Source organism: Delphinapterus leucas, chromosome 4 (assembly GCF_059928025.1).
Source record: "Delphinapterus leucas isolate spDelLeu-1000000601 "Yukka" chromosome 4, BTC_Dleu_Yukka2, whole genome shotgun sequence".
Taxonomy (NCBI): domain Eukaryota; kingdom Metazoa; phylum Chordata; class Mammalia; order Artiodactyla; family Monodontidae; genus Delphinapterus; species Delphinapterus leucas.
This window is the reverse complement of record NC_143132.1, coordinates 136,550,716-136,572,100: the sequence shown is the minus strand read 5'-3', so window position 1 is coordinate 136,572,100 and position 21,385 is coordinate 136,550,716. Positions and strand designations below refer to the sequence as shown.

Below are 21,385 nucleotides of genomic sequence, written 5' to 3'. Positions count from 1 at the left end.
ATTATGAAATTTATCCATATTTTTATCTTTCAGGTTTCAGCACAAAATGAACATAATTAGGGAAAATAAGGATTTAGCATGTTTCTACACAACAAAACATTCATGGAGGGGAAAGTAAGTATTTCTGTTGGCTTTACTTTTCTCTGCCTCTATAAAGTATTTTAAACATTACTTTTTTAGTGTCTTGAATAGTACTGCACAACTCAATAATGTCATTCAGCCCTTCTCTTCTGAAAAGCATATGTACATATTTTAAATGCAAATGCTACATTTAGAATAAATTATTGTTCTTTTTTCTTTTGATATGTCTGGTTTTCTCTGTCTGTCTTGGGAAGGAATTTGGTAGGAATTAAAAGGAATATAAACCAGTTATCCACTGTCTTGAATGCTATCAATTAACGATGAGGTTATGTAGTAGTGGAGTGTTAACTTCACAACTCTGTCGCTTAAAGATAAGCCTGTGTTATCAATACATATTCATTTCCATTTGACTCTCAGGGAAAATATGCCAATATTGTATTTTGTAATCTTTTTTTAAACCTGTAATGAAACGTAAAAATTGGGTTTGGTCTTTTCCTTGGGAGGGGATGATGACACTTTTCAGTAACTTGTGTGGTCAAAGCAAGGTGTACATGCTTATGTATCCTTTTGTAAAATGGATAGTAATTCCTACCCCTCAGACTGATACAAGGATTAAATGAATTGATATGGAGTATGTGAAGGTTTTAAAATTATACCTTAAATACATTGAGTATTCAGTGAATGGCACCTTTTGACCATTACAAAAAAGTTTAGTCTATGGTCATTTCGAGTAGTAATAAGTAAAATGAGTGTGCCACACTTTGACAGATAGGTAACCACATTATTCCAGATCAGACCTCAGACAGATAAAACATGACGTGTACAAAGCCAATAACTTTAGTTCTTATTCTTTTTTTTTTTTTTCCTCTGGAGGATGAGGAGAGAGGTTGGGGTAGTTCTTATTTTTAACTTTCCATTTTTTAGGTAATAGTGTTGTAACTTAGAATGGTGCAACATCTGAATTCTGTAGTGTTTCTGGTTTGCATTAAGAAACTGACTATAATTTTGAAAGATTTGAGTGTTTAATTTTGTTTCCTTTTAGTAGCTCAGTTGTATGAGCTACTTAATTGTTATCCTGTGGAATACTTGTCTTGAAATTTTTTTCTTCAGGTAATTTCATAGAGCAAAGTTAGAATATTGGCACATCCAGAATAGTATGAGTCTCTTTAGTTCTTTTAGCCTTAAAAAAAGTTGTATATTTAAATGATCTTTATTTTTTCCTCAAGAGTTAAATTGCTCTAATCATCATAATATAGCTTTTGTTTTTTAATACAATTATAGCATACTGTTGAATTAATTCTAAAGAACAAACTTCCAGTAATACTTTTTGCTTCGTGAGCTTATCAGTAACTGTGATCACCTGGAAAAACTTTTAATGTTCTTAGTAATGACTGTGACTTAAAACAATCCTTTTTTTTCTTTCCTTTTTTGTAATTATTTGGAGCAGAACTATTTCTGTGCTCCAAGCACAGTTCCTTACCTCCATCATTCACACCTTGAAACTTTTTTGTTTTGTTTTTATAACAGCTTTATTGATATAATTTACTTAACATAAAACTCACTCTTTTTAAGTGTACAATTCCGTGGTTTTTTTAGTATATTTGTAGAGTTGTGAACCATCACCACTAACTATTTATAGAACACTTTCCTCACCCCCCAAAAATACTCCTCTAAATATATTAGCAATTCCTCCCCTCTCCCCTCTTCCCTGTATCTGGCACCCACTAATCTATTTTTTGTCTCTGTATTGCTTATTTAGGACATCACATATAAATGGGCTCATCCAATATGTGATCTTTTCTGACTATCTTCTTTCACTTAGCATGTTTTCAAGGTTTATCCACATTGTAGCATGTGTTAGTACTTCATTTCTTTTTATTGCCAAATCTATTGTATGGATATTGCCACATTTTGCTTATCCATTCATCTGTTGATGGACACTTATAGTGTTTCTACGTTTTTACTGTTATGAATAGAATAGTGCTACTATAACACAAGTTTTTGGGTGAATCTATATTTCCAGTTCTCTTGGCTATATACCTAGGAGTGGAATTGATGGTATTGGGTTGGCCAGAGTTCATTGGGGTTTTTCCGTAACATCTTACCAAACACCCAAACGAACTTTTTGGCCAATCCAGTATATGGAGTTACATAGAATTATATGGTAACTATGTTTAACTTTTTGAGGAATAGCCAAACTGTTTTCCAAAGTGGCTGCAGCATTTTATAATCCTCTCATCAATGTATGAGGATTCCAATTTCTCCACATCCTTACCAACACTTGTTATTGTCTTTCTTTTCATTTTAGCCATCCTAGTGCACATGAAGTGGTATCTCATTGTGGTTTTGGTTTGCATTTCCCTAATAACTAAAATGTTGAGTATCTTTTCATGTGCTTATTGGCCATTTTTTGTATATTTCATGAAATGTCTTCAGATCATTTACCCAGTTTTTAATTGAGTTGTTTATTCTTCTGTTGTTGAGTTGCATAAGTTCTTTATGTATTATGAATACAATTTCCTTATACAGGTTTGATTTGCAACCCTCCTGCTCAGTGGGTTGTCTTTTCACTTTCTTGATGGTATGCTTTGAAGCACAAAGGTTTTAATTTTGATGAAATTTTGATGAATCCAATCTATTTTTTTCTATTGCCATTTGTGCTTTTGGTGTCACATCTAAGAAGCCATTACCTAATCCAAGGTCTCAAAGATTTATTCCTATGTTTTCTTCTAAGAGTTTTATAATTTTGATTTTGGGTTAATTTTTGTGTGCAGTGGGAAGTAGGGATCCAGCTTTATTCTTTTGCATGTGGATATCTAGTTATCCCAGCACCATTTGTTGAAAAAACTATTCTTTCCCCATTGAACTGTTTTGACAACCTTGTCAAAAATCAATTGACCATAAAAGTTTATTCCTGAATTCTCAGTTCTATTCCATTGATCTATATGCCTTGCCTACCGTTATGGCAGAACCATAGTCTTTTTTTTTTTTTTTGGCCGTGCCACACGGCTTGCGGGGTTTTAGTTCCCCTGACCAGGGATCAAACCTGGGCCCATGGCAGTGAAAGCGCCGAGTCCTAACCACTGGACTGCCAGGGAATTCCCAGAACCATATTGTCTTAATTACTGTAGCTTTGTACTAGGTTTCAAAACTAGAAAGTTTCAGGTTCCAACTTTGTTTATTTTCAAATTATGTTGCCTTTTCTGGGTCTCTTGCATTTCCAAATGAATCTTAGAGTCAGTAGTCAATTTTACAAAAAAGGCAACTGGAATTTTGATACGGATTGCATTGAATCTATAGATCAATTGGAGTATCGCCACCTTAAGAATGTTAAGTCTTCTGATCCACAAACATAGGATGTCTTAACATTGAAATCTTTTAAAATTTCTTTCAACAGTATTTTGCTTTCAGTGTACACACCTTGAAACTTTTAACTTCTTCTTGAAAGGTACTACATTTTCCAGATAATGAATCATTTCATTAGGTTATATACATTATTATGTGGCGCTGAATCTTTTATTATATTACCTATTTTATGTAGCCAATTCTAATCTAAGTTTAAAGTATTTCTCATTGGTCTTATGAAAAAAGTAAATGGTCAATATTAAAAATTTTCTGTTGTTTCAGAGTTGCTATTTGAACCCTCTCTCTAGCAACATATCTATATGCAACAAATTTTGTGTGTGATTTTGGGGTTTTAGGGCCTCAGTTTTAAGAGATTCCAACTCAACCCCAACATTTTAGAAAATGTTATTGATAGTGACAGTAAAGATGGACAAATATTTTTCTTTATCTTAATATACCTAAATTAAAGATAACCTTTCCAGACATTTCCCTTGGGGATATTCATGTGACCTATTTCATTCTACCGTTGTAATAGTTTTCATATGTTTACATTGCAGCCGCTACTCATGTTTTTAATGATTAAGGTCTCTTCACCCCTTGGCTAGCAGAAATGCTGTGTTTGTCATTTTCCCACTTGTAAAGTACACAGTTAAATTATATCTTTGTCTGGAAGGAGCAGGAAGGGGGAGGAGATTTCAGTGGTAAAAAGCACTTTTCTTTCATGAAAGAACAAAGTTTCCTTTTTGACCTGGCAAGTCATTTCTGATAGGAAGGAAGATGCATACATTTCAGTTAAAGCAGAAATGCAGATTCACTATGGAAAACTTCACAGTAATGTTGAAAATTAGATGCTTAATTTTTTTCTGGATGGAAATTACATGTAAAATCTACCTGTGGATCACTTTAATATTTGCATACATTAATTGTAGCAAATGCTCTGAATTTAAAAGTAGCATTTTAGTATCTGAACAGGATTTTAACTGCAGTACATTGGGATATATCATAATCAGTCTATGAAATTCATTGGCAGTTGCCCACTACATTCATAGGCAGCCTGTGTAATGACTAGATACAGGAAATTGAGAGAAGAGTTGAGGGAAAGGGAAGCTAGTGAATTTCTCATACCTTTCTTATAATGTAGGAATAGAGTCCTACAAGAGAAGAGAGACTCTTCTCTTTAGCTGCCTGGCATTTACACATCTCACCAACTCTGATAACTCTAGGAAACCTGGGGCTTTTTTCCCCTGCTTTGTTGATTTTAGTCCTTGTATCTGCCAGCCTCTAAACCTCACATGCGTCCATCCTGAATTCTCTTTGTGTTTTCTTTGTACATCTCTTTGTGCGTATTATCAAGCAGTCTGGTATTTGAATATCTTTCAAATGCAAATAGGATCACATCTGCTAGGAATTTTATATTTTACACACAATGCTCTATTAAAAGCTAGTTTTAGGAGCAGAGTCTTTCCAACAAATGATACTTGAACACCTGGACATCCACATGCAACAAAATGAATCTAGGCATGGATTCTACATCCTTCACAAAATTAACTCAAAGTGGATCACAGACCTAAGTGTGAAATGTAAAATTATAAAATTCCAAGAAGATAACATGGGAGAAAATCTAGATGACCTTGGGTTTGGTGATGACTTTTTAGATACAATACCAAATACATTAGCCATGAAAAAAATGAATTGATAAGTTGGACTGCATTAAAGTTGAAAACTTCTGCTTTGTGAAAGACACGATCAAGAGAATGTAAAGACAAGCTGGGAGAAAATATTTGCAAAAGACATATTTTATAAAGCACTGTTATACAAAGAATCCTTAAAACTCAACAATAAGAAGACAAACAACTCGATTAAAAAATGAGCCGCAGATCTTAACAGAGACCTCACCAAAGAAAATATTCAGGAAATTCCCTGGCGGTCCAGTGGTTAGGACTTCACACTTCCACTGCAGGGGGCACAGGTTTGATCCTTGGTCGGGGAACTAAGATCCCACATGCTGTGCGGTGCAGCCAAAAAAAAAAAAGGAAAGAAAATATACAGATGGCACATAATTCAGAGAAATGCATGCAAATGTAGAGATACCACTACACATCTACTAGAATGGCCAAAATCCAGAACACTGACAACTCCAAATGCTGGTGAGGATGTGAAACAACAGGAACTCACATTTATTGCTGGTGGAAATACAAAATGGTATAGCCGCTTTGGAAAATAGTTTGGTGGTTTCTTACAACACTCAACGTTCTCTTACCATATGATCCAGCAGTTACACTCAGTTTACCCAAAGGAGTTGAAAACTTATGCCCACACAGAAACCTGCACAAAGATGTTGATAGCAGCTTTATTCATGATTACCGAAACTTGAAAACAACCAAGATGTCTTTCAGTAGGTGAATGAGTAAACTGTAGTACATGCAGACAATGAATATTATTCAGCACTAAAAAAAATGAACCATCAAGTCATGAAAAGACATGGAGGAAATTTAAATGCATAATAATATTAAATGAAAGAAGCCCATCTGAAAAGGTCACGTGCTATATGATTCCAACTGCAGTATATGACATTGTGGAAAAGGCAAAACTTTGGAGACAGTAGAAAGATCATGGCTTTCAAGGTTTAGCAGGGAGGAAAGGATGAATAGGCAGAGTTCAGAGGATTTTTAGGACAGTGAAACTACTCTATGATACTGTAATGGTGGATACACGTCATTATACTTTGGTCCAAACCATAAGGCACCAAGAGTGAACTCTAATGTAAACTGTGGATTTTGTTGGATAATGATGTGTCAGTGTAGGTTCACCAGTTTTAACAAATGTATCACTATGGTGGGGCTTGTTGATAACGGGGGAGGCTGTGCATGGGTGTGAACAGGGAGTATACTGGGAATCTTTGGACCTTCTGCTTAATATTATTGTGAACCTAAAACTGCTCTAAAAAAGCCTGTTTAAAAGAAAGCTCCATCTGAGCTGGAAAAAATATGGACCCTGCATCACAGAAAATAAGTCCTTAAAATACTACGTTTCGGGCTTCCCTGGTGGCACAGTGGTTGAGAGTCCGCCTACCGATGCAGGGGACACGGGTTCGTGCCCTGGTCCGGGAAGATCCCACATGCCGCGGAGCGGCTGGGCCCGTGAGCCATGGCCGCTGAGCCTGTGCGTCCGGAGCCTGTGCTCCGCAACGGGAGAGGCCACAACAGTGAGAGGCCTGCGTACCGCAAAAAAAAAAAAAATACTACATTTCATGTGGGACATTTTCTCACTGAGTTACCGCAGAATGTTTCCTATACATTTCTTTTTTCTCTTTTCTGAGGAATACAACTTCTAATGTAAATGAGCCCTCTCAGGTGAAACTCATCTTTCAAGTGGAGTTTGACCAGAATGGAGCATCTCGGTAATATAATGAGATGAATGATCAATTAATTTTGTTCTGTATTTTAAATATGAATTCAGCAGTCATGGATACTTGAAACATAATGATAGTGATAATAATTAGTTCAGTGACTAGTGGAGTGTTGAACCCTCCCCCCCCATTATTCAGTCAACAGAATAAGAACAATAAGAATAACATTTATTGATTATAAACACTAAGTGACAAGCACTTTACATGGATTATTTAATTCTCACATTATGAGCTAAGTATGCATATTATCCACATCTTTCAGATGCGGAAACTGAAGCTTAGCGAGGTTAAGCAAGTTATCAGAGGATACACAGTAAGTGAACAGTTTAGGCAGTATTTGAACCCAGGCAGTGTGACTCCAGAGCTGATGGGCTTAACTGTCAGAGTGCTTACCATTGATCTCTTAACTCTTTGAGAAAACTTGCACTTCAGTTATCCCTAGTTATGTTATCTGATGGACTAAAATTTAGTTCAAGTAACTAGATTCTCAAGCTTTTAATAATAAAAGGAAAAACTCTAGATTCTGTGAGAATCCTAAAGCCTCCTAGAAATTGGTGTCCAAATCTTTTTGTTTATTTATTTTATTTTATTTTTGGCTGTGTTGGGTCTTTGTTGCTGCACGCAGGCTTTCTCTAGTTGCGGCCATTGCTGTGCGTGGGCTTCTCATTGTGGTGGCTTTTCTTGTTGCGGAGCACAGGCTCTAGGCACGCGGGCTTCAGTAGTTGTGGCACACGGGCTCAGTAGTGGCTCGTGGGCTCTAGAGCACAGGCTCAGTAGTTGTGGCGCACGGGCTGAGTTGCTCCGCGGCATGTGGGATCTTCCCTGGCCAGGGCTCAAACCCATGTCCGCTGCATTGGCAGGCAGATTCTTAGCCACCGCTCCACCAGGGAAGCCCCCAGATCTTACTTTTAAATGGTTGAGGCACCTAGGTATTCAACCTAGGAAAGAATTCGCACTGAAAGTCTGATTGGCAGAAAAATTAGGTATGCTTCATGTGAAGCTGAAAGACAGAACTTGGACGAGAGGGTGAAATTTGTGGAGAAGTATATATTGGCTTAGAACTAAGGGACAATAGTCAATATCTGCAGTACTGGAAAACAAATAGAAGGTTAGTTGGTTCTCTCGTACTGGTAGTCGTCAACTACTAAAAGTAGCCAACTTTACTCAAGGTACTATAAGGGTTCGAGCTGTATGTTATGAGGACTAGATGAGGTAACATAAAAGCTGTCTTCCAACTCTGATTAGATGTGTTTGGCTTATTTGAGACCTGTTGCATAGACTGTCCACTGAAAGGATTGAGGATCTTAACTTTAAAAGTAACACACAAAGGTTTTATTATCCCAAGAAATTTGAGAACCATTATTTTATAATAAACACAAGCTTTTTCTATACCTTACAAAAAAGTAATGTTTAATTTTCTCTATTTTGAGAGAACTGAATAATATGAATTTCTGTGCAGAAGGGTATGACATTGTGATGGTGGCCAATATTTTTGTAATATCTCTTGATACTATTGTACATGCCTAATTGATATAAGCTAGTTAAGAAATTCAAATCCGAAATAAACTTTCATACAATGACCGACAGGTATCTTAGCTATTACTACTTTGAAGTTTATCTCAGATGTCTGAATTAGTTAACTAAATAACAAACAAAATATCTGCCCAGAGGAAACCAGGTCTTTAAGGGACTCTTATTCACTGCCACACCATTCAACCCAGCACACTATGCTCATTTAATATTGGATCAATCCATGATAATATTTAATATGCAATATCTGACCTAATGTATTAGTTTTTTCTCTCCCCCCCCCAAAAAAATTTGCCATATGGAAAAAAATCGTGATATAAAAAGTTGTTTCAAAGAAGAAAGCAATATTCATAAGGACTAGAAAGTTTAAGAATAGCATAACATTTTTATTTGCAGGAATTAATACAGGAGTGTGTTTGTTTTCATGTAAGTTAATATAAATTTAATCTGTCTGTTAAAAAATCTGAACATCACTTATCAAGATCCAAAACTGGAGTACATCCCCAGTTTTTGCTTCAGCGGTCTTGCTTTGCTGTCAGATGATCTTTCGTATCTTATCAGCACTATTGTTAGCACATCTTTTGTTCTTATCACCCAGTTCTTTATCACCGATTGCTATGGGAGCAAAATGCCCCAACATAGAAAGCAGTTGTCTCAAATACTTTGTAATTTATTTGAGTATCATTAGTTTCCTGATTCTAAATAACCTTATAGTTAATGGGTAATGTAAATCATTTCTTAATAGGCTATCACATTGGAATAAATCTGTGAGTTAAGAAAACTTAAGGAGTGGAAGAAATGCCTACTCCCTACAGGCATTTAATGATGTGTGTGGCTTTAGTTCCTGAAGAAAAGGAAACAAGTGCAGTAAATATATTGAATATTATATATTTACTAATGAATATTAATTTCATTAATATTAATAATGAATATTAATTTCATTGGGGGCAAAGGTGTTTGCTTTCACATTTCATCATGTGTATGTCATCATCTGTCATATATTTCTCATTTTGTCTACTTTAGTCTTTATTCCTTTTGTAGTTGATTTTATGTAGCTGTATATTTTGTAATAAGAACTTGTTTTTAGTATGATAATTTTTAAGAATTAGCCAAGAGATTCATCTCAGACCCATAGAACTGCAAATTAAATTATTATGATTTAAAAACTGGCAATTTCATAGACTTCCCTGATGGTGCAGTGGTTAAGAATCCGCCTGCCAATGCAGGGGACACGGGTTCGAGCCCTGGTTCAGAAAGGTCCCACATGCTGCAGAGCAACTAAGCCCGTGTGCCACAACTACTGAGCCTGTGCTCTAGAGCCCGCGAGCCACAACTACTGAGCCGGCACACCACAACTACTGAGCCGGCGCACCACAACAACTGAAGCCCGCGTGCCTAGAGCCCGTGCTCCACAACAAGAGAAGCCACTGCAATGAGAAGCCCGCGCACCACAACGAAGAGTAGTCGCTGCTCGCCTCCACTAGAGAAAGGCCTCGTGCAGCAATGAAGACCCGATGCAGCCAAAAGAACAAACAAAAACCCCACAACATTGCAAATCAGCTATATTTCAATAAAAATTATTTTAAAAAAATGGCAATTTCTCATTACAGATAATGAATAAAATGTATTTTCTTCCTAAAGATATGAACTTAGTCTTTTCCTGGTGTCACAATGGTTATGAAGAAAAAAATTGGTGTGCTGTTAATTGCTATCTGATTTATATTGTGTTTTAAAAGCAAGAGTAAACTCATGGGTCATATAGATCTGAATGCATGGATTGGTCTATTTAGCTATTGGATAAACATTTATTGAGTACCTGGCTTTATGCAGTGCTGGGTACTATGCTAGGAGTTAGAGTTTCAAAGATAAGGAAGACATGTACCTCCTTGAATATATAGAGTATTTGTCTATTCTTTATGATTTAAGACACCAGTGACTTGGTGAAAGTAAAATTTAAGAGAAAAACCTTAAATTGCAGGTGTAACTAACATACCATACATGTGAGCTCATTCAGATTTTAATCTCTAAATCTGATCTCCAAGGGGCTTTTTAGATACTCTTTGAAGGTTTAGGGCTGCTTATAAAGGTTTTAAATGACCTAGAAGTATTTGCCCTAACGTTAAAGAGTAGTCCAGCAGCCATTCTAGAGGAGAGAGGCATGGGGAGCTCTTAGAAGAAAGGAAGGGGAAGAAAGGGGAATGGAAGGGAATTCTCCTGAGAATTTTCTTACAGCTCTCTTCTTAGGAAGGCTTTAGAGCTCTGTATTTATCTGAAAGATAGCTCTGAGTTTACCAGTCATGACAGTACTTTGGGCCTAATGAGCACCTCACTCCAGCATCCTTTTGCTGCAGGATCTAGACTGTGTTCTCTCCCATATGGTAGCCACTAAACATGCATGGCTATTTAAGTTTAAATAAAATTTAAAATTCAGTTGCTCATTAGCCACATTTCAAGTGCTCAATAGAGCTACCTAATTGGACAGTGTAGATACAGAATGTTTCCATCATTTTGGAAAGTTCTTTTGCACGGCACTAATCAGGATGAAAAAGTTACATGAGAAAAATGTTAGAAATTAGAAAGGGCTTCGTTGTGTGGAGATTAGTATAGAATTGAAAAGTATATTTTCTTAACTGAGATCCTCTAAGATTTTGAATATGACAACATTAGTTGACATTTGGAACATTTCAGGCATTTAATTCTTACACTTTTGCTCCCAGAGTAAAATAAGTAAGTTCTGTAGTTTTATTTCAGGATTATAAAAATTGGCATGTTTGAAATGAACTCATGTACAAAACAGAAATAGAGTCAAAGATGTAGAAAACAAACATGTTTACCGGGGGTTAAGGGGGGGGAGGGATAAATTGGAAGATTGGGATTGACATGTACACGCTACTATATATAAAATAGATAACTAATAAGGACCTATTGTATAGCACAGGGAATTCTACTCAGTACTCTGTAATGGCCTATATGGGAAAAGAATCTTTAAAAAAGTGGGTATAGGGCTTCCCTGGTGGCGCAGTGGTTGAGAGTCCGCCTGCCAGTGCAGGGGACGCGGGTTCGTGCCCCGGTCCGGGAGGATTCCGCGTGCCACGGAGCGGCTGGGCCCGTGAGCCATGGCCGCTGGGCTTGCGTATCTGGAGTCTGTGCTTCGCAACGGTAGAGGCCACAACAGTGGGAGGCCTGCGTACCGCAAAAAAAAAAAAAAAAAAAAGTGGATATATGTATAACTGATTCACTTTGCTGTACACCTGCAACTAACAACATTGTAAATCAACTATACTCCAATAAAAATTAAAAAAAACAAAAAGTGGCATGTTTGACTCTCAAGATGATTCTAAAAGTTAGAATTTGTGAATTCATATTTCTGTCATACATTTGATTTCATTATGCAATCTTCTGAGGCAAATATTGCTTTAATAAGATTTTCTTTGTTCCCATTAATTGATTAAGCTTCTGAAGTTTTGAGACTTTTTATCTGTTTAGATAAATCCTCATCCACTTCACCAATCCTTCAACTTCTCCCCACTTTAGAAAGCAGCAAATGAATGTTTTTATGTAAAAAGGAAGGGCTCTCATTCTTTAGTTTCCCATTCCACTTTAGACATATGAAATTAGGGAGAAAAATTTGTAATATAGCAATATGGAAGATTAATACAATCTATCGTTTTTCCCCAAAATGGAAATTTCATCATTTTTATTATATAATATTATGATTAGAAGAAATAATAGGGAAATTAAAATGTGAAAGAGAGCTCTCTTGATCTTAATGGGAATACTCCTAGTGTGTGACCCTTGAGTCAGCTAGTGGCTGCTGGATTAAGGTGCCTTTTTACTGTATTAGTAGTTTAAAGCAGAAAAGCACAGTCTTTTCCATACATTTAAAAAAGACATCTGGGGGGCTTCCCTGGTGGCGCAGTGGTTGAGAGTCTGCCTGCCGATGCAGGGGATGCGGGTTCGTGCCCCGGTCTGGGAGGATCCCGCGTGCCGCAGAGCGGCTGGGCCCGTGAGCCATGGCCACTGGGCCTGCACGTCTGGAGCCTGTGCTCTGTGACAGGAGAGGCCACAACAGTGAGAGACCCGTGTACCGCAAAAAAAAAAAAAAAAAAAAAAAGGCATCTGATTGTGTTTAACATACATTTTTGATCATTTAAAAATCTCTTATTAAAATACAAATAGATATTTCAATAAATATTATCAATTAATACATTCTTTTGATATTCAGCTGTTTTCCTAAAATGACTGTCTTTGGTCATGGTGTATTACTATTTGAATATGCCATTTGATTCATACTGATAGTATTTATTTAAAAATAGATTGGTGTATTTTTTTTCTTTTTTGTATTTACTTACCAGATTTTAGTATCACTGAAAGAATTGAGAGGCTGTCCTTAGTCTGTTTCTTGGAACAATTTAAGAAGCATAGGATTTACCTGTTCCTTTAAGATTTCATCTCCTTGTTTGAGCCTTGGTACTTTTTTAGGGTGTAATTGTTTGCAGCTTTCTTAAATTCTTCTATATAGGGGTTGATTTATTCGTAATTTTCAAATTTATCAGCACAGACTTACATCATTTTTTTCTTCTGTGTTTATGGTTATAAATTCTTTCCTAATTTTGTTTTTGTATTTTCTTAGACCTATTTTATTATTTTATTTCCAAAGAGCTAATTCTTCAGTTTTAAATAAATTTTTCTAATTCAGTTTCCACTTTTATCATTATGAATTGCTCTCTCTTCTAAAGGATTACTGATACCCAAATGGTTTTTCTCCTTCATATATGTTGCGTTAAGTGAAGGAAGTGAAGTGAGAAGTGAAAATTGCTTGTCTGTGATGTAGCCTTCCTACTTTTATAAAATTGCAGCACTTAAATGTAATAGGTAGTTGCTTAAATAGAAATTATTTAGATTCCAGAATAGTAGTGTGACAGACCAGTTGTAGGCCATAGCTTTTCCTTCATTTGCATCATGTTCTTGTCGAAAGGATATTTTGAAACAATTAGTAGTGTACAGTGTCTTTTTTATTTTAATAAAATTTTCCCATTTAGAATCTTTTGGCATCCTCTGGCAGTGATTTGCTAACTTCATGTATACTAACAGCACAAGATTGCTTGCATAGGTTTTACTTTTCTACTTAAGGATCTTACTGTTTCACAGTAAAATGAGTGATGGGTGGGTCTTAATACTAGTAGCATTTCAGAACATTAAAAATGTGAGAATATAAAACGAAGATATATTTAGTCACATTAATCAGTTAACACATTTCTGTTTATTTATTGAAATGTTCCTTTTGTGTTATATGTATTTTGTTATAAAATGTTTCTTTTATTTAAGACTAAACTTAAGTACTTCCTTTGTAGGTATAAGCGTGTCTTTTCAGTTGGAACCCATGCGATTACTACATATAATCCCAATACCCTAGAAGTAACAAATCAGGTAATTATGTTAGAAGCTATTAGGTGTTTGAACTCCATTTGAATTTTAAAAGCCAGGTTAAAACCTGACCCATGACTCCCTGTCTGAAATCAGTACTTTAGGGTAGAAGTGTCAAATCTGAAAAAGATTAATATGCTTATATAATGCTAAGTGCTCAGGACCAAGCATAAATAAAGGGGGCGTGTGTGTGCTTATTTCTAGGCTCTAAGGTGTATAACATTTTAATATGTTACTATTGATTACAGCAGTCTTTTTAATGTAAAATTTGTAAATTCTTTATAATTTTAAAGGTAGCCTTGTTACTGTAATACAGGCATACATAAGTCAGAAGTGCAGTGGTTGGAAAATACTTGTAATGAAAGTAAGGTTACTATCTATAAAGGCAAGACTAATGTGAATATGGATAAGTAAACATAAATATATTCTAGTTTATTTTAATTCTAAATTAGGTATGTTTTACAGATTCTTCTTTTTGTTGCTGTTTTTAACACATTTGTAGGTAATCATAAAATGCTATTCCCCAGTTCTTTTCACATCTATGTATTTTAATTGTTTTGGATTAATGTCATCAATCATTGAAGTTGGAAAACGGATAGGACTTCTTTATTGTCTCTGATGACTGAAAACTTTTAGAAGTTTGTTTTATAGAATTATTGTAAGACAAAACCGTTTCTAGACCTCAGTACTGTTTTATAAAATTTTCTCATTTAATCAGTGATTGTGAAATTAAAGTAGTAAAAATAAGTGTTGCATTTCCCCATAGTATAGCACAAGTTGAAAGAATTCCTTTCTTTTTGTTAGTGGCCTTATGGAGACATTTGCAGCATCAGCCCTGTTGGAAAAGGACAAGGAACAGAGTTCAACCTCACATTTCGTAAAGGCAGTGGAAAAAAGTCAGAAACATTAAAATTTTCTACAGAGCACAGAACAGAACTTCTTACAGAAGCATTGGTAAGAACCATTTCATGTTAATAAACTAAATTTCTCTCTTCTTTTTCTTTCTTTTTTTTTCTTCTTCTTCTTCTTTTTCTTAATGAAACAGTTACATTAAACTACAAATATTAATGTTCTGAGTCCCTGTTCCCACTATGCTTATTTTTTTCTTATTGACCCTTAACTTGACACTGTGAAACTTTCACTTTTTTCTTACTGACAGGCTGGTTAATCCCTTATATTTGATAGTTTTTAAATACATTATACAGAACAAAGCAGTTTTACGTTTAATTAATCTATCCTGTTTTTCAGTAAAATTTCACACTTTATTGAATATCCTTAAACTATAACTTTAATAACGTTTTTTGTAATAGATTTATTTATTTTGGCTGCATTGGGTCTTTGTTGCTGCACACAGGCTTTTTCTAGTTGCGGCGAGTGGGGGCTACTATTTGCTGCGGTGCGGTGGCTTCTCTTGTTGTGGAACACGGGCTTTAGGCGCACGGGCTTCAGTAGTTGTGGCACGTGGGCTCAGTAGTTGTGGCATACGGGCTTAGTTGCTCCGCGGCATGTGGGATCATCCTGGACCAGGGCTCGAACCTGTGTCCCCTGCATTGGCAGGCACATTCTTAACCACTGCGCCACCAGGGATGTCCCTAATAACATTTTTTAATATCAGGGTTACCAAGTTGGGATTTTAACTTTGGATAGAAAGTACTGAATTGAAATATGAGTCTTTCTTACCAATCTGTGGTTATAAACTATGCTTATATCTTCTCTTTCAGAGATTTAGAACTGATTTTTCAGAAGGAAAAATCACAGGAAGGGCAAGTATTTAACATTTATTAATATCTATCTTTATTATTTCAAATGTTGTGCTTTAGAAATCATTCCATGAACTGTGTGTTCCCTTTATGGCAAAGTTAAAGGGGAAAAAAATGAAACAACTTTAATGTCTCCTGATATCATGTGATAGACAGATGAGTGTAATTTAACAGGAAACTCAAATATGAATAATTAGACTTATGACTGTTACTGCTGATAGTTGGGAAAAAATCTTCAGCTAGAACTCAGCATTAAAAACAATGCTTCATTCACGAAGTCTTTATTCAGTATTCTAAAACAGCAAGAGAAAGCTTCACGCTGCTGATAATGTTAGACCATGCAATAGTTGTTTGGTGTAGGAGATTCCTATTTCAGAAGTATTAAAGTTTTAAGAATGTCTATGTATTGAAACTGTCTTATTACATGTTCTTGCACTGGATCTGGCCAATAATGAAGCTTTGCAGGGTGCACTGACAGCTTTCAGGAAGTCATGGTTACTCATTAGAATTTAACTTTTCCAGGCCTTCTCTAGTCATGTTACAGCAGCATTTAAACTAAATCAGAGTCTTCTGGGGACGGTAAATGGGTGTTGATACTTTTTTCACTCCCTTGAAATAGGGGGGATGTAGAGTAATGTGTAAACTCATAGCACTGTCCAGAACGCTAGCTTCTGGCAGAAGGCAGGATCTGAACTCTCATATGCTGGCAGCACTGTTCCCCTGTTTTTTTTGAAAGCCCTCATCCTGTATATAGATGTTCTATTCCTGTTTTAGTGTCCCAAAAGCCTCACTGATCTCAACTCAAGCAATTGACTGGTTGCCCAGGAGCCATTTAAAATAGCTTAATGGCGTTTGGTGAGCTGCTTGTTTCTTATACGTGATGAGGCACAATCAGATTTATATAAATCATAATTTGGTATGCTTATTATAGTTATTTTATGTTAGTGGGTGAGTTTTCTGTATATCTCATCTGTTTGGAAAACAACTGCTTCCAGAAGCATACTTAGAGATTTTGTTTATAAGCTTCCTTTTATATCCGTTAACTTCAGCAACTTAATACTTTTCAAAATTTTGTGGTGAAAACAGTATCCCTAGAAGATTGCCTGAAGGACAGCAATTTTACATAAGTTGAATTTGGCCTCAGGCCTCTCATTGCCCCTGGATGTACTCTAAATCAAGGTCTCTCAAGACTGTCTTGGCCTCCACAGTCCTGAAGGACAATGATTTGTTTCCCTTGGCAAATCTCTTTACTTGACAGTTGATTATCAGCTGGAGGAATGGAGAGTATCCTGTGCGAGTGGGCTGTGGGGCATGTAAACGAGCATAGTTGGGAAAAGCACCACTTTTTGTGGCCTCCCTTCTACCCCCACTTCTGCTGGAAAGGTGTGGCACTGCTCCATCCTTTAGTTCAGAATCAAGGCTCTAAATATATTCTTGGGTTAATGCAGGCCTTTTTGTCTTTCAGCAGAATTCCTTTTATGAAACCATAATGTGCATGATGCCATAGATCAGTAATGCTGAGGGGATTGATGTGGTATGATCCTATGAACTTCATTGCTGGGTTTAATGTTGGGGTATTAGCGGAGGTGTTTATTATCTAATGCCTTACTGTCTTTTCTGAACACCTGCAAGAGAATTTTTCTCTTATTTTAGTATTAGAAATAGTTGTACTCTTGAGCAGCAACCAGTTTATTTTTACCTTAAGAATCATGTAACTGACCATGCGTTCCTCTTCATATTGATGGGTAGAAAACTTTGTGGTCTTTTTGGGTAGACAAGGGAATGTTCACTACACATCTGACATTTTGTTATCCTTATTTTCTCTTTACCTCATTTTGCCTTTATTTTAAATTATTCTATACACATCATTTTAGTTAGCAGCCTCGATTAAACATTTTTTTCTTTTTAAGAGTAAAACTGGGTAGTAAATGGATGTTGACCATTGTAATTATTCCTGATACTAGGTACTTTAATTTACAAAGGAATGTTCTCTAAATGGAATTTTACTTGCTAATGAGATCAAACTTCTAAAGATAAGTTTCCAATGGTGTGATTAGAAAAGACTATGGTGTTTAAATTGAATACTGTAACAGCCCTGAAATGTGACTTAGCTCTTTTCTATATCTAACTTGGTTAAAAGAAGCATAGGGACCTCAGCTCAGTGCTCTGTGATGACCTAGATGGGTGGGATGGGGTCGGGGGGTGGGGGGTGGGGGGAGATCCAAGAGGGAGGGGATATATGTATAAATATAGCTGATTCACGTCGTTGTACAGCAGAAACTAACACAACATTGTAAAGCAACTATAATCTAATTTTTTTCTAAAATCCATTAACAAAAGTTGAAATCTTTTCTCCAATAGAACTCTTGAAGAATAACATTTCTATTTAGGATTTCCCTAAAAAAATTTTTTTATAGATTTGCATAAAGGTGACTTAAAATTGTTTCACAAAATATTGTAACCCAAACCTTCGTTAATTGTAAAAGGACATACTGTCTTCAGTTAGCATGAACATTCTTAATTGAATAAACATAAACCTCCAAATGTCTAAAATAAAAATGATTTTAACAATTTGGATAGTATCTCTACATATTTATAATTTTTGGTTGTTTCAGTAGTGACTGGTAAGTTAAATGTAACTGTGTTTTATGGTAAACTTAAATATGAATCTAAAAGTATTATTATCTTTCTCTCTAGAGATATAACTGCTATAAGCATCACTGGAGTGATATAAGAAAACCTGTCATTTTGGAAGTAACACCAGGAGGCTTTGACCAAATTAATCCTGCAACCAACAGAGTCCTCTGTTCCTATGACTATAGAAATATTGAAGGCTTTGTAGATCTCTCTGATTATCAAGGAGGGTTTTGTATACTTTATGGCGGATTTAGTAGATTGGTAAGTAGTGTTTTTAAAAAGCCATTTTAAAAGGGACATGACCATTTGAAGGACAGCAGAGTTAATTTTGAAATTTCCTGAGTCCTCAGGGAGGAAGTATGATATGTATTATGAGTGCAGGCTTTGGTATCAAAGAGACCTGAGCTTGAATCCCAATTTGCAGCTCTATAAAATGAGGAGAGTAATAGGTATGTTAATAGGTTTTTGTTTTTTGGATCGAATCAGATAATCTATGTAAAATGCTTAGCACAGTGTGTGGCTTAATATTCAATAAATGGTAGTTACAGTTTTATTTTCATTACTATTAATGTCTTACCTGAAGGTTTCTAAGCTTTCTTTGAAAAGGTATTTTAAAATCTTTTTTTTATAGTCTTCTTTCCTTTGCCCAGCTATTTGTAATCTGAAATCTGAATATTCATTGAAACTTCAAATTTGGAATTTATTGCATGTTTTTGTCTTGAAATTCTGAATTATATGTAAATTTTGGGGGTATGGCAGAATGCCCTGTATGTTGGCAGTAGAAGCTGAGCTGTAGAAGATGACCATCTTTTTTTATAAGAAACGTCCTGCCTTAATTAAACCCCACATCTCAAAGATGAGCATTAAGAGGGTCCACATGGAGAGGCTCAGCTGAACTTACTCTCAAGAATCCTTTCTCTTGAGAATTTTAATTCCCATAGCTACCTTAATGTCCTGGGAACACTACTCCAAGATTTAATGTTCTGTAGATAAATTATCCATCCCTGGGTAACAGGGCCAGGGCAAGTCTTTTGGATATACAAGAGGCTAGAGGGTAGCAAAAGGGAAGTAAAAAGAATGGTGGGGCTTCCCTGGTGGCGCAGTGGTTGAGAGTCCGCCTGCCGATGCAGGGGACACAGGTTCGTGCCCCGGTCCAGGAAGATCCCACATGCCGCGGAGCAGCTGCGCCCGTGAGCCATGGCCGCTGAGCCTGCGCGTCTGGAGCCTGTGCTCCGCAACCGGAGAGGCCACAACAGTGAGAGGCCCGCGTACCGCAAAAAAAAAAAAAAAAAAAAAAGTGGTGGATGGGGTGAACAATCTGACTTACAAAATATGTTAACTCTTCAGAGTTACAGGCCTTTACTCATCCTAGATTTCACTGCTTACCCAGATGATGGGTACCATCCTAGTGTCCCTCATCTAGGAATGTACATGTAGACATTTTGTTACCTCTGAGTCTAGACCCAAAAGGTGAAGGCCCAAAGAGAAAATTAGTTCCTTCTCCCACACTAAAGCAGCCTAAAGCCTGCTGTCATAGTGCTGTCCAAAGGTCTTTCTCTTCCCTGGGTGGTGGAAATTTATAATTAACACCTTGGTGGAAAACATACCTAATTACAGGAATATGGCCTCACAGACCTTAACAGAATCACAGTAATTCACCAAGCCTTACAATGCATAAGGTAAACATTAAGGATAAGAATTGCCAACATTTTTTATTGCTTGATGGCATCAAGCACTTTTAAATTTTAATCATCCACTTTCTGAGCATACTGTCTGCCTTTTAAAAGACACTAGCTAAGATGAGACATTCACTACAAATATGAGACCATGACAGATCCATTCAGCAAACCTTCATCTGGTACCTGTTGCATCCATAGTGACTAGATATGCTGCTGGGAATAAAATGAGGTTTTAAAACATGATCTGATCCAGTGTTTCTCAGCGGGGTAGTTAGTGACATTCTGGGCAGGACAGGTCTTTCTTGTGTGGGATTCTCCTGCCCTGCCCTTCACGGGATATTAAGCATTTCTGGCCTCCAGGTACCAAATGCAAGTAGCAATATATCCTTAACCTTTGTAATACACTCTGGAGGTTGGTTTGTAATATTCATAGGCCAATGACTTGTAAACATTTAAACATTCTTCAAGGTAATCTTGCAAGAAAGTCCACCATATAAAAACAGACGAAGTCAGAGCTACCTTAGTTGAAACTGGGAATCCTGTCCACATAGTACCCACACCCTGACTGGACTTAGCTGGGGTCCCTGGGGCCTCTTTTGGAAGTCCCAGAGCACTGTTTTCCACACGGTGATGAGAACCAGACTCTGAGAAGTTAGGAGATAATTTCTATTCAGTGATTATTTTGCCAGGCTCTCTATCTCAGACTTTGTGATTTTAATTTAATAATAGTATTTCAGCCACAGCACACTGCTTATTTACTTCTGATAAGATCTACCTTTTTTTGCTAGAAGTGCCCCTTCAGTCACTTTCCTATGAGTTGATTTCACTATGGTCACATTTTAGTTATTTCAACGCTGACTTTTTAAATTTCAAAATTTGTGCAGCATTTATTTGCATCAGAACAAAGAGAAGAAATTATCAAAAGTGCAATAGATCATGCTGGCAACTATATAGGTATTTCATTGCGGATCAGAAAAGAACCTTTAGAATTTGAGCAATATTTGAATCTTCGCTTTGGGAAATACAGCACTGATGAATCCATCACATCTTTAGCAGAGTTTGTAGTCCAAAAAATATCACCTAGACATTCGGTAAGCCCATATGTTAAAAGTAAAAATTTGTTCATCTGATTTTGACATTTTTCTTCAATAATTTTTTAATATGTATCAATTTTGTTTGAAGGAACCTATAAAAAGAATTCTAGCACTTACAGAAACATGTTTAGTGGAACGTGATCCAGCAACCTATAATATTGCAACATTGAAGCCCTTAGGAGAAGTAAGTTTCAACAATATTAGCTTCAATGAGATTTCTCCTTATTGATAAATTAGAATAATTTTCTTTCTATTTTAATATTTTTTAATGCCTAAAGAATAGGAAACAGGAAGAATCTGTATTCTTCATTGTATTTACTGATCTTAGAACAATGAATATTGCAAAATTTATTTTCCAAGTATACAATGAAAACTTTTTATTTGATATTGTGTGAAAATTTGAATGAGACTTTTAAGTGGCTC

The 21,385-nt window shown here is 36.1% G+C and overlaps 1 protein-coding gene across 6 annotated transcripts in view; it reads left to right on the top strand.

Annotated features, from left to right (window-relative positions):
- DNAJC13 (DnaJ heat shock protein family (Hsp40) member C13) overlaps window positions 1-21,385 on the top strand; it is a 122,980-nt gene that overhangs the window by 17,120 nt on the left and 84,475 nt on the right. For all 6 annotated transcript variants that reach the window (XM_089911138.1, XM_089911140.1, XM_022582504.3 and 3 more), the window contains exons 2-8: window positions 34-114; window positions 13,720-13,795; window positions 14,597-14,746; window positions 15,514-15,555; window positions 18,250-18,450; window positions 20,753-20,959; window positions 21,051-21,146. In XM_089911138.1, coding sequence (XP_089767264.1) covers window positions 47-114; window positions 13,720-13,795; window positions 14,597-14,746; window positions 15,514-15,555; window positions 18,250-18,450; window positions 20,753-20,959; window positions 21,051-21,146 — 840 coding nt within the window. In that variant the 5' untranslated portion in view covers window positions 34-46. The remainder of the gene's footprint in view (window positions 1-33; window positions 115-13,719; window positions 13,796-14,596; window positions 14,747-15,513; window positions 15,556-18,249; window positions 18,451-20,752; window positions 20,960-21,050; window positions 21,147-21,385) is intronic.